The sequence below is a fragment of the Pagrus pagrus genome (genome assembly GCF_965226575.1).
Source record: "Pagrus pagrus genome assembly, chromosome: 13".
Taxonomy (NCBI): domain Eukaryota; kingdom Metazoa; phylum Chordata; class Actinopteri; order Spariformes; family Sparidae; genus Pagrus; species Pagrus pagrus.
Window position 1 is genome coordinate 19,962,278 of NC_140197.1, and position 13,524 is coordinate 19,975,801.

General features: G+C 41.9%; 2 protein-coding genes across 3 annotated transcripts; both read right to left on the reverse strand.

Moving 5' to 3' along the window:
- Positions 1-132: 132 nt before the first annotated feature.
- Positions 133-7,704, reverse strand: cant1a (calcium activated nucleotidase 1a). 2 transcript variants are annotated; one of them, XM_084372388.1, is made up of 4 exons: positions 7,564-7,704; positions 1,992-2,657; positions 1,135-1,338; positions 133-1,054 (listed from the first exon to the last, which is right to left on the reverse strand). In XM_084372388.1, exons 2-4 carry the CDS (start codon positions 2,632-2,634, stop codon positions 684-686), a joined length of 1,218 nt encoding a protein of 405 aa, XP_084228514.1. In that variant the 5' UTR covers positions 2,635-2,657; positions 7,564-7,704; the 3' UTR covers positions 133-683. The 2 variants fall into 2 exon arrangements, with proteins under 2 accessions (XP_084228514.1, XP_084228513.1); XM_084372387.1 differs by lacking the exon at positions 7,564-7,704 and adding an exon at positions 5,387-5,492.
- A 1,241-nt stretch (positions 7,705-8,945) lies between these two features.
- Positions 8,946-12,852, reverse strand: syngr2a (synaptogyrin 2a). Its single transcript, XM_084370786.1, has 4 exons — positions 12,636-12,852; positions 10,569-10,806; positions 10,308-10,444; positions 8,946-10,207 (listed from the first exon to the last, which is right to left on the reverse strand). The coding sequence occupies exons 1-4, from the start codon at positions 12,732-12,734 to the stop codon at positions 10,004-10,006; spliced, it is 678 nt and encodes a 225-aa protein (XP_084226912.1). The 5' UTR covers positions 12,735-12,852; the 3' UTR covers positions 8,946-10,003.
- Positions 12,853-13,524: the final 672 nt, after the last annotated feature.

Genomic DNA, 13,524 nt, shown 5'->3' on the forward strand with positions numbered 1-13,524 from the left:
TTCACATTAAAAGCAGAAAATCCTTGTGCTGCACAAAAGGATCCAGTTGCAGCTTGTTTGAGGACAAGGTTATCTCTTCAACAAGTTTAGTAGAGTGGTCCACATGTAAATTAAACGGCAAGACTCGTGAAGTAAGAATCAAGGTTTTACTCATCCCACCAAAAAACATTACATACAATATTATTAATTTTTCACCAAAATGTCCTTCAAATGATCGATGTAGAGTAAAAACAGGCCTTTGCATGTTTGGTGTGTACAGAATGATGTTTAACATGGAGCAAAGGGGTAAGAACCTTTGAGCTTTTGAGAGTGTACAGTATGTGCATGAAAATGTTGCTTCAAGGAAAAAAAATCACAGTCTGATGAATCAATATTTTGTACATTCATTATAAGAAAGGCTACAGTGCTGTTTAGGGCCGCATTTGGCCCCTGGAAGAAAACGAGCCACCGCCAGACATGCTGGCTTTGTCTGTTTCGAACTGGAAATTTCTCAAAACCAGGACTGTAATTTACAGTCTCAGATAGCCCATTGTTGTTTTATTTCTACTGAAGATGATCGTTTACAGGTTGGAGTTGTGTCTTTTACTCGGTGAGAAAACAGCGAGTTCAGTTACTTTGACAGTGACTGGATTGTAAACAAAAGAGAACAACAGTGCAGTGGCCTCAAGAGCAAGTCACTCAGTCTATATGAACTCCAAGCCCTCATATTTCACATCCCCGATCTTGGTTTCAGGCAAAAGGATGCGTCCGTCAAGTGTGAAGGCCATGATGTACGTAGCAATATTCCCGGCGTCTTCCTCCGATTTGAGAGCCAGAATGATCTGGTCGTCCGTGTTGGGGATGAACTTAAAGGAGGAGAAACCGTGAGTGGGGTTAAGAGGACCCACTCGGCTTACAATGATGTCTTTGAAATCTGGCGAGCAGCTAAGAGCAAGGTTCGTGCCGCGACGCTCGTCTGACGTCTCGTCGTAACGCTCCTTGCTGGCGCGGCGGGGGAGGAAAAACCAGCGCTGCAGGGAGTCGCTCCACGCTGCTGACTCGTGGATGAGATACCCTGCAGAGAAAGAGGAATATGCTCAACAAAAAGAAAGAAATTGGACGCGATCATGAGCAAGCCTGAAATTAAATCCTCACCCGGAGGCTCTATCCCTGCAGCAGACTTCAGAGATTTGTACTTGGGAACCCAGTTCTCGTGTTGCACATCCCCTCTGAAGCCTACTACTTTGACCCACTCTGGGTTGTTGTTGACGAACTCGCCTTCAGTCGTGGTCCACTCTTTCCCCAGACCACCAACGTACAGGTGCTTGTCCTTCACTGCCAGCCACTCAGCTTTGAACCCTATTAGGAGAAAGTATACGAGTACTTACAAATTAAGCATCTAATCAAGATTGAAGCCCTTACTTAAAAATGTACTCTCAAATTATTATTATTATTATTAGACTATTAATACTGATGAATTAATGTCTAAGGTGCAGTTTGACAGTTTGAACTACTTTATATACTGTTAAATAGTGTAATCAAATGGTTCCCAAAGCAGGGGTCAGGCCTTCAAAGGGTCACAAGACATTTCTGGGGGGTTGCGAGATGATCAAGTGAAGATCAAACAAAGTTCTGCTACATACATTTATATTCAATTCTTTGGCGTTTATTTGACCTCTGTGTGCCTTAAACAGTGATTTAAATGAAACCATGTGAAAAGATGCCAAGGTACTTACAGTTCATAGACCACTGGACGAGAAACAACAACAAGGAACTCTGACCGGAGTTCGTAATGCTGTCAAAGGCCTAAAACGTTTACAGTCACTACTTTAATCTTTAGCAATGTAGTTTTATAGTGGACATCTTGCTCTGAAAAGTGCATTTTATTCCTTGGAAAAGTGTTCGTTTGATGAAAAAATACTGTAATTCCCTCTGAAATGTAGGAGTTGCATAAACTCAAAATAATAATGTTACATGGATTACAGGATGTAGCAGAGTAGTGTCATACTGACCTTTGGCAACATTGCCGTTGCCATCAGTCAAGATGACCCAGGGAACAGCTTTGTCACCGTCAATGTGGTAGACGATGCCCGTTCTGTCATCGACGCTGTAGAGCTTCCCATTGAACACCACCAGCTCAGACAGCTCCATACCCCTGCCCTTCTCCGACAGGTGGCTTTCCAGCACCACCCTGTCCGCATCCCATTCAACTGCTACCTTGTCACCACTTTGGGATACCAACAGGTAACCCCGCCGCATGTAGCTGAACCACGTCAACTTCTTGTCACTGCGAGAGTTTGTGTCCAGGTCGGCGATGACCCCAATGCGGTAGCGGGTGCCATGCGCCGTGTGCTCGGGCGGACTGAGCGGGTAGGTGTCGTTGTAATGGGAATCTGAATGTTGGGCGTCACTGTGACCGGCTCTCCAGCCGTGTGAGTTGTAGGAGTGGGAGCGTAGCCCCGAGCTCAAGTGCATGAGGAGAAGGAGCAAGGCCAGCGAGACGGCCACCGCCACAATGGGCTTCCACTTAAGGCGGAAGCGAGGGTCCGTGGTGTTGGCCATGGAAGCCAACATGGGGAGGCCTCCAACAGAGATACGCAGATTGTTCATAGGCTCATTCTGCTCCAGTTGAGTGTAGCCTGGGGAAGCAGGCATGGAGGACGGAGGCCTGGAGGGACCTGGAGGACAATAGAGAGAGAGAAGGTAAGTCCATTTGAACAACACAAAACAGGGCAGCAGACTGTCAAAAAGACGTGGCCTCCTCTGTGTTCAGTCATTTAATAATCGTCTGACGATCAAGATCTAAAAGCGAGGTAGATAGTCTTTCCAAATGGTATCAGACCACATGGCTCAAATTTTGATAGCAAAACAAGTCATGTGGCAGGGGTTGTGACACAACTACACAATAAATGTAGTCAGCATTTTTCAGTAGCTAAGCTGGGAAAAATGTGAAATGTGCTTCTTAGTCTGGGGGTTGTTCCTGGCTTAATAATAAAACCTAGCTTGAACATTTGTTATCTTTATTTTCAGAAGGCAACTTGTTAATCACATTCTTATCCTCCTCTTCCTGATCTAGCAATGTGGTGGCTTCGGTCCAGCAGTGTAACAAGTTGACAATTCTGTCTGATATCATGCAAACATTGTGGCTTAAGGAGTCGTGTGCAGAGGCCAACAGTCCTCTTTGATTACTTCAGGCTTTGTATCCATTAGCAAATAAAACAACCAGTCACACCTTTTTACTTGTGAAAGGAATCTTTCAAAAGTTACATAGCCTCACTTAAAAAATGGTTTTCCCTCAAAATACAGGTTATTAGTCAAGATATACAGGGTGGTAATGGCATGCACATGCATAAACGCACCATATCCTAATATATACCTAATTAATTTTGAGTAGTGAACACTTAAATGAGCAAAAGGTACGCAGAGTTAATGGACAACTTGCTACATAAACTTTGAGCAATGTAAGTTATTTGAAGTCAAACAGGTTTCCTTCAATCATTACTCTGACCAAGCCTACATGACAGCAATCAATGAGATTTAGATAATAAAACTCAATCTAATCCTACTCACATACTCTCCATAAGTCGACTCTGTTCTCCACTACATCAAATCTTTAGTCCCGTTTGCAGGCCGATCATTCAGTCACCCTTTATTTGAAATATTATTCTAAATTCTGGTCAGAGCTCAAACAAGTTGAGTGTGCGTAAAGTGACAAGAAGCAGGAAGCAGTCCGGCTTAAGGTAGAGGGAGAAGCAGGTGGCTGGCATGCCAGCGTGGAGGCTGGGAGGAGCTCATTCAGTGACAATGAAGGAAAGGGAGCGTGTGAACAGGTAAATCAGGAAATGCAAGACCACCTGGCTGTTCTTGCACCAGTATCACTGCTCTGATTTGTTAAATATTAATACTGCAATGATTAGTCCACTGACAGAAACTAAATCGCAAACCATTTGGATAATCAATTTGTGGTTATTTATAAAGCAAAAATGCCAAAAGCGCAGCTTCTCTAATGTCATGATTTGCTGCTTTGCTCTGTTTTGTATCTTTGACAGTTGAAAATCTTTTATGTCCCTGTAGAGCACTTTGAGTTGCCTCGTGTCTGAATTGTGCAATACAAATAAACTTGCCTTGCCTTCGTGTTAGGGGCGTTGACCAGTTCTTCCGGTTAATTATTTACTCACAATATTATCAAAAGATTAATCAATTAATGAAATGAATTGTGTTAGCTACAGCCAACTCTGAAATGAACACCAACATTTTTTCATTTATGGTCTTTTCAGTTTACAGATCAAATTATTTAATGATTAGGTGACCAACAAAAAATTTATCAGCAACTATTTGAAGCATTTTAAGCAAAGATTTGTGATTTTCTTTGCTTTACATTACATTATATTGATATTGGTTTGGTTTGAAGACTTTCAGATGGACATGTTTCAGCACTTTATGACATTCGATAGACCAAATGATTGATTTATTAATCAAGAAAATGTATTGATGAGAACTAGAGTTCGACCAGTCCTCGATCTGAGGGCCGATGCCAATATTAAAGCATTTGAAGCACATGTTTTTGTCCACGGAAATTAATATGATGGTGATGTAGTGGCTATTCACTTGATTACATTATATGTTGGTCACAGAAAGAGGCTTTTGGGGTCCAGGGGGAACTTATTGGACCACACTGACAGAATGTAAATGACCAAATCTGATCTGTGAAGTGTACTTATTACCTTTTATGCAAACTGGGGGGGATGGGGACTGTACTAATTCTGAACTACCCCAAGCACCTCATTTTGCATTATAACCTCTAAAAGTTGTTTTTCTATCGATGCGTATCGGACAGCAATTGATATCACAGTGATATATCTGTGATCAGCCAACCAATAAATCCATCGGGCTAACGTAATCAATAGTTAAGTCCCTTTCAGGATGAAAAACATCACTAAGCGCTTCATGGAAGGAGGCAACTGACATCAATACAGACATGGGAAGAATAAAACTCAGAGTAAAAAGAAAATGACACAAAGGTCAGTCTGAACAGGTGGCTCTTTAGCTGCTTTTTAAAAGGAGTCATAGGTGTAATAAAGAAGGGAAATCTGTATTCTCTTGCCCTCCCTTGCTCTCTACGTTTGAAGGGGCACCACCAGGCTCTACAGAGCAGAAGTTGTGTGCTATCTACTCCCAACCAAATTCCAGGGAACTCAGGAGCGTCACACTGCGGCCAAAACATGGCTGAATTTCTCCGAAAGTCGCTCAGGAGCTGAAAGCCCCTTTCATAAGAGGGCCCCAAGCCAAACAGCAGTCCATTATGGCAGCAATATCAGGGCTGTAATGATGAAAACTACCCTGTTTAAATCCCTGCACTGACACCAACAAGTGGCTCAACTTTTTCTTTAAACGCGAGCAGGCTTACCTCGTCGTCTCCTCCTGCCGGAACGCTGATCCTGTGTCATGAAGTTTACCTCTAAAGCAGACCTCTGCTGAGCTCTGTCCTCTCAGTCTGCTCACAGGTTATTTGCAGTGCAACCATGACTGGGCTTGTTACAACGCTAGTGAACTTTAACTAGACTTCGAGGATTACTGATCCAGTCCAAAGGGGCAAACCTCACAGGAGGCAAGCCAACACAATTCATTAAGTTATCATTCATTATAGCGGCCTTTGAGCGGCCAGGTGACAGAGGTCAGGAAAACATTTGTTACCTGCAGAGACCTCTAACCTGAAGCCTACATAATGGAGGTGTTTGTGTGACACAGTCAGTACTGTGGGGGGACTGAGGCCAGAGATCTGCCTGATTACAGCAGCAGAGCAGTTTTGAAAAGGAGCCAGGTCTTCTGATCATCTGTTAATAACTCCAAAAAGTTTTTCAAGAAATAAAAGATAAATCGACGGGCAACTTCTGACCCTCAAAGGTTTCAAAGTCAGAGTGTTGCATAACACACGATGAATGCAGGGTTGAGCAACATAATGATTAAGATAATGCTTTGCGCTACAGTTTGCACAGAGGTGTGTGGGAGGTGTGCAAGATACAGCAATGTTTGAGGATTTCTGCATTTCAAATTAAAAGGTAAATATAAGATAAAGTTCAGTCATTACCGCTTTAGTCGATGTTTTGCAGTCCACAAAACTTTTCTGGAGCTTCAGGAAACGAATCAGCAACAATAATAAATCATTTCAATTGATTTTCAGGCACAAACACCAAATAATCTCTAGTTCCAGGTGTTCAAATGTGAAGATTTTCTTCTTTTCTCTGTTTTATGTTACTGTACATTGGATGTCTTTAGGTTTTGGACTGGCGATTTGGACAAAAACAAATATTTGTAGATGATGTCCTGATGAACTTTAGGAAATTCTGGACACTTTCACTCTTCCCTTCATCAAATTATGAGCTTTTACTGACCAAATAATTGATACAGAAAATGACCGTTCCATCCTGAAACTTGATGTGAAGTGTCTGTTCTGGTTTATCCAGCGAATTAAACGCTTGACAATTCAAGGCTCTTTATTAAAGGATAAATTCACCCAAAACTCAAACAGTCCCCATCTACTTCTGTTGTTTAGGAGAATGCTGTAACACTGTTTTGCTGTGAAGCTCCAGAAATGTTTTGTGGACTACGAAACCTCCCTCGACTCTCCATTGACATGAGGCCAACAAGATAATGACCGGGTTTTCATTTTTGGGTGACTTCATCCTTTAAAAATGTTGCTTGAATAGTCAGATATTTAATTCGCTGGATTACCCAGAGCAGACACTTCACATCTCATATTTTATCCATAAAAGTTTCTCAACTTAGTTTCGGAAAGGTTGACAGATCACTATGTTTACATCAACATTAAAAGTATACGCAACTTCATCGATTGATGGACTAACTGTTGTCGCTCTCAGCCTGCTTCTTCACAGGTGTCATCTCACCTCCCTGACATTAGAGACATGAAGTCCAGCAGGGACTATTTTTAGACAGCTGCTTGAGTTAAGCCTCAATCATCAAGTCGTGAGTGACTGCAGAGCGAAAATGCGGAGTATCTCTGATCTGACCTCTGTGCCGCCATAAAGGGTGACACCTGGGGAGCTGGGGCTTCAAAGGAGGCAGATCAAGGAGAGAGAGTGTGTGGGGCCCATAAATAGTTCACTTATTGCTGTAAGGCAGAGTCCCCAACTTCTGCACGGCCAAACAGATGTGCATGACACCGAGGAGCTGATTTTCAGGTGGTTTTATCCAAAGAGAAATTGCTGTATGGTTAACAGAACCACAATAGTGATATCTGAATATTTCTCATGTGGTTGCAGACATCTGGTACCAGCAGGTACCATCTGAAAGGCCTTAAAGTAGCCCTCGGGCATTCCCACTTTAGTTATTCACTAAAGCTCTGAACTCCAACACCTTCATTAACCACGTTACTATTATAAACTCTTTGTTTTGAGTGTTTTCTTAAGCGGACATCCCATCTGCATGTGTGCGTGTGTCTGTGTGTCAGCTCCTGTCCCCTGTCCTGCCAGCAGCTCAGAGGTTAACACAGATGCCATCACAGATCGATGAGGCGACCTGGACCTGCTTCGGAACCAGCAGCGGCTCGTTTCGCGTCCTACTCACCGCGGAAGTCGTTCGATCTTCGGCTCACAGAGGTCCCGCGGCCGGCTGGAGCTCAGATGTCATTGTTGTGTCGCTTCTTTCTTCGGCTCTTTTTCCTCCGCTGCCCGTTCACCAGACAGCCGACCATTACTTCCTGTATGTACTGATGACGACAGCACCGTGCACCGCGTGCGCGCTGAGGGACGGAGGAGCGTTTGTCAAACGGTGCCTTCGTGGGCAGTCGGAAATTTGACTACTACTGATTAGAAAGGTATTTCCATTAAAGGTGCACTATGTAGTTTTGGGGAGGACATTTTAATCAGAGAGAAAGATCTTCATTGACTAAGTAAACAAACTGACCTTAAAGGACAACACAGTTTCAGGCTTTGTTTATATGTGGCGGACCCTGCCACCTTTCTAGCTTCAAACAGTGTTCTGGGGACCTTATTTCCCTTATTATAAAAAAAAATTAGTATATTGATTAATATCCATCCATCGTATGTAACCGCCTATCCTTTTCAGGGCTGGTGCCGATCCCAGCTGACATTGGGCGAGTGGCGCCAGCTCATCACAGGGCTGACAAACAAGTATTCACGCTCACATTCACACTTACGAACAATTCACTGCTGTGCTGTCTGATTAATATTGTAAATATTAAAATACATTAATTTGGATACAATTTGGACATACTACTCCATCATGACGCCTTGACCTTTGACCCTTTGCCTCCTTTATGCGTCGCAGCCTAAGCACCAAATTTTGGAGGATGTCATATGTACCCTGTATAAACGATAAGGTATGGATGACATCATGTCTTATGAGGTCAGAATGTCCCGGACCTTTATATTTTTCTCCCACAAGCACTTACGCTTAAATGTGCTTTCATCTGTGATTGCGGTTTCTGTCAACTGTCAGTAAACTGTCATGCTTGTGCTCGATCGGCTTTGTTTATATTTGCATGACACATCGTGATGAATGTGACGTATCTCCCTTTGTGCAAAGGGTTTTATGTGGGACAGAATAGACAGAAAAGCAGGCTGGCCTGCATACTGCAAAATGCAACCAGATGTAGCAGGACATCCTGGTATTTTTGGCTTCCTGCATTTCAATCTTTGGTTACAGGTAAACAACAAACATTTTATTCAACATTCAGTCATTTTTTTTCTGACTTATGACCTCAGACTGACATTTATGCAGCGTGGTTACAGTATAAATATGTGATTATATATTCTTTGTTTTGTTCCTCTGTAGTTTGCGTATCCGTTACTGTCTTTATGTCATTACTGTGCTGCCTCCACCTTCACCCACACAGTCACAACTTAAATATTTGCCAAAGGAGCACAGGCCTGCAGCGTCCGTAACGTTCTCTGAAAGAGGACACAAAGAGTGGGCGGACTCAGAGGTTCAAACAAGAACAGCTTTTATTTGGCAAACCCTGTGTGATACAGAATACTGTACAAGGCACTTTAGCGGGGGATTAGTTTAAAGCCATTGAGTACAACTCGTGAAAAGGAACTGAAGTGTGAAAAAAAGCAAGAAAAATCAAGGTAGATAACAATTATGGTTCGATTGTCATGAACCTGACCGACTGGTTCAAGTAAGATAATAAATATATCAATTTACCCCAATATTACTGAATTCCTACAATCTAATTATGGCTGAATTGGATATTTTTAAAAAACTAACTCAAGAAAGGCACATTCGATTTCTCCAGAGGTAGCTGATATAAATGGATCCTTTGGCTACCGTTAAAAAAAAAAGCAATCAGCAAAACTAAATTAAACTGCAGCAGCAGTGGATTTAAAATGTTTAAATTAACAACCTTAGATCAAATATTGGCAATTAACTGCCCCAAAGACATTAACTCCGCTTTTCAGTGCATAATAGCCATTTTTTCAGTGGTTGATTATTGAAAAATAAACAAAAATATTACAGTAGTTAAAGAGGGAACTTCCTCGGCGCACCCGTTGATTAATATGGTTTGTTTTGTGGCCGAATAAAGATCTGTAATAACATTGATCACTTAATAATGATTGTTGAACTGCCTTTTGTGAATCTGATAGTAATGTAAATATTTATATGTACTAAACAGTAACATTTCCATACAAAAAAAATCAATTAACCACCTTAACAATGCAAATCAAATTGCAAAATTGAAACAAATGGGGAACCGAAATAACTAGTTGGCTGCTACAAAAGGCAACAAAGTTATCCTCTCTCTTATCACCACAATCTCCTTACAAAATACATTTTAAATTTCCTCTGCTGTGCATACATCAGCATACATCCAAACAACTTACAACCTTGAAATGAACATATAAACATCAGTGCACCCACAAATATGCAAAAACGTTCTGCAAGGAAGAAAATGGGAGCGCAGAGCGCAAACCGTTGGCACGCGTCTTTTATTTAAAAAAAAGAAAACTCCCCCGTTGGATTCTTGTGTTTAAATGTCAGTCCTTCAGTAAGCTGGAGGCTGGTAATCCCCTGGATGCTCCTGGCTGTGGGGGAAAGGCGACTGCTGGTAGCCCGTGGGTCCGCTGCTGCCGGGGTACTGAGCGGGCGGGTACGGAGTGGTTTGGTCGTTGGCTGGGTCTCTGTACTCCTGGTCGAACTCGCTGACGCCTTGGCGATAACGTCCGAGCGCAAAGAAGGTCAGGAGAGCCTGTTGAGAGAATCAGTAAGTGGAGCTTCAACCGGCTGACTTGTGTGTTATCATGTGATTTTGTTAGTCAAATTCTAGTCAGAGTTGATGAGAGGCTCACCCAGGTGGGGATGGAGAAGAAGGAGAAGGCAATGACAGCCCGGGCAGCATCACCAGCAGCTACGCCCTCTTTGGGTGTTTTGGACCACTGATTGGCCAGGACACAGAAGCAGATGAACCACAGGAAAGTCCATGCCGCTAAAAACATCAAAGCAGATAAAACAGCATGACAGCATTAACTTCAACTAGGCTGCACTTCCTGTTTTTGGGCACAGTTCCTTTATTTTAGTATGAGCAGTCAACAGTGAAACCTCACTCTCACCTGAAAACACCAAATCTGCTATAACAATGTATTTTCTCTCCTTGGCATTGCTGATCTGTGGGAAGTAGGCGTCCAGTATGAGGAAGATGACACAAGCCAAGAAAGCCAACACGCCGATTCCGACCCCGTAGCTACAGGCGCTGTCGGTGCCGTTGAACATGCACGTTGTCTCAGACTTGGTCAGTGGGTTAATGTAGCCTTCAGCTGTGATGGTTGCAAACACCACGATGGAGAATAACTGCAAAGAAGGGACACACAGGGTTGGAAAAACGCTTTCACCGTAACTGAACAGCTGTCAAGCAAGTTCAGACAGGTGGAGCTGAGCAGATGATGCGCTGATAGTTTCAATTCCTGATCTTTTTGAATACTGTTAATATGACTGTAAGTACATCATTCCTCGCACCTGATCCACTTTTAACATGAGTATAGTTAAAACAATGACCCTATTTTTGACCAAATACCTCTGTATTGATATGGCAACAATATTGTAGGTATGACAACAGGTACTTTGACAAAATCTTAATCATCAGTACTGTGGTCAGGAGGTAAAAGTGAGCATATAAACTGTAAGGTTACTGTAAGAGAAATTCTTAATTTTACAATAATTTAGCCTTTAAAACCAGGACAGCCATATTACGATATAAAAAAATCTGAGACGAGGTTCCAGCGTCTCAAACGTGAGGATTGCTGCTTCTCTGTGTCTAAATGATTTTTTAAACTGAAAAGCTTTGGGCTGTTAATCAGACAACCAAGACGCCGGAGGATGTCGCCTTGTGGTTGACACTTCAAAGACAAAGCGATGAATCAATAATGAAAACAAATATTACTTGCAGCTCTACATTCTTGTCATTGTCTCCTACCGATTATGTATTAGACCTTTTAGTGCCTTATGTTCCCCTCAATCCTTTAATGTTTTACTTCTTGTTTAGAGCTCTTGATTTTTTTCATTGTTGATGAGTCTGTCAGTTAATTTCTTGACTAAATTCATTAGTTGTCTGGGGCGCCCCTCTAGCTCAAGTGACTTATGGAGGCTGGGTCCTCTCTGCAGCAGCCCAGGGTTCGTATCAGACCTGTGGCTGCAAGTCATCCGCCCTCACTCATCAGCTGCATTGTCTCATAAAATATTAATAAGGTCTGTAAAATAGGGAAAATTGTTGATCAGTGTCTCGCAAAACCCCAAGATGACGTCCTCTAAAGACGTGTTTTCTCCAAAATGCAAAGACTTTCATCTTGCTGTCATACAGGAGTGTGGAAAATGTTCACATAAAAATGGCTCTAAAATCTGGTTAATCGACTATCAGAGCAGTCTGTAACTAATCATTGCAACTATTTCTTGCTCAGAAATCTACAGTCAACACAAAGGCGACAGCATTGGATTTAAATTGACTTGCCTGAAGAAATAAGGGCATCAAAAACATGTACAAATTGGCCTTATAGTTATTTATTCATATTTTTATTGATATAACTTTGCTGTTGTCTTCTACTGCTGTTTTGATTTGTATTGCCTTATTTTAAAGCACTCTGTAAATATGTGTTAAAGAGTGTAATAACTAACAATATCATCTTTCACCATACTTCATGTAGCTGGCCTGTAACGTTGCGCGTTTAAAAACAACTCATCAGACACTTGTTGATCTCAACATGTGACGCTGGAAAAGTTTCAATTCCTATTTATTTCTCACTCCAGAAAGAAGCGACATCTTTTGTGAGTTTCACCTCTTCCTGGTCGACTTACAAACCGGAGTTACAACAACAACAATTTAAAAAAAAGTGGCAAACAAAAGAGCCATCATCAGGTGCAACACTGCGGTGACACAGCACTGGCGAAGCTAGCTAACTTTAGCTAGTGCTAAAGAAAACACGTCTAATTTCCACTTAATGTCACTTTTATTTAAGAATTCAACCTAACACCCAGTTCATGTCCAGTGTCGACAGCTCAGAAAGCCAACACGCTGTGTAATAAGCTAATTAGTGTCGACTCTGGCGGCTCACATCTGTTAACATAAAAGTGATGTGACAGCTGGCTGATGCTAACGTTTCCGTGTAGCTAGCTAACAAGTTACTCACCCAGCTCAGGCAGCGCAAAATGGTCTGAGGCTGTTTTACAAAACTCTCCAAGTCAAAGGTACCGCCGGCCAGTGAGGCCCCGTAAGCGCTGCTCTGCATTTTTATCACCTCCAAAAAAACAAACAAACGCCAATTTTAGAGACAAGCTGGAGAGAAGTCCTCCTGTCACAGTTGGGACAGTTTCGTTTTGTCAAACAGCTTCCTGACAACTTTTCAAAGACCGCCCCTGCTCCGATGCGTTTAGGCGCTCCTCGGAAACTGGACTTTCCCTGGTATCACGAGGTACCGGCGTGACACTCGTGATGCGTTTTTAGCCGGAAATATTATTTGAATACATGTAGAAATAATCATTCATACATGAATTACTAAATCACAAATATTTTTTTCTTTAATGTTTGTTTTTATTCTAAAATAAGGGAAATAGTGCCATTAACTTTTTCTCACCGATAAATGATATTTTGAAGGAGTTACGTAAATGCCGCAGTGGACACCATGCAAAGTGGTTCAGGAAGAGAAGAAGAAGAAGAAGAAGAAGAAGAAGAAGAAGAAGAAATTTTTCAACTAAATAAATGATGTTAGAAATACTTTGAAACACATTTCAATAACATTTTTCTTGAACATCTTCTTTCTGGGACTGATAATACATCCATCCACTGGATATTCTGCCTGTTGGGCTTTAATTTTAAATGAAGCGGGCCTGTATTTATATAAAATCTGAGGACTGAATATAGCTGTGTAATAAATCTATTAGGATACAAAGATATAAATCAGATGGGAGGAGCTAACATCTAACATCTGGTGACTGAATGAAATGGCCTCCAATAAAAGGGTTAAGTTATAAAATACAGTTACTTTGTAACTCATCACCTGGAGAAAATTACAAGGTATG

Coding starts and splice junctions, on each gene's coding strand:
- cant1a (XM_084372387.1), bottom strand. CDS start 5,426: ATGACACAGGATCAGCGTTCCGGCAGGAGGAGACGACGAG. Junction 1,339..1,991: donor CAACGGCAATGTTGCCAAAG/GTCAGTATGACA, acceptor TTCTCCTAATAG/GGTTCAAAGCTGAGTGGCTG. Junction 1,055..1,134: donor TGCAGGGATAGAGCCTCCGG/GTGAGGATTTAA, acceptor CTTTCTCTGCAG/GGTATCTCATCCACGAGTCA.
- syngr2a (XM_084370786.1), bottom strand. CDS start 12,734: ATGCAGAGCAGCGCTTACGGGGCCTCACTGGCCGGCGGTACCTTTGAC. Junction 10,807..12,635: donor TTTTGCGCTGCCTGAGCTGG/GTGAGTAACTTG, acceptor CCTTCTTTGCAG/TTATTCTCCATCGTGGTGTT. Junction 10,445..10,568: donor AGCAGATTTGGTGTTTTCAG/GTGAGAGTGAGG, acceptor TGATGTTTTTAG/CGGCATGGACTTTCCTGTGG.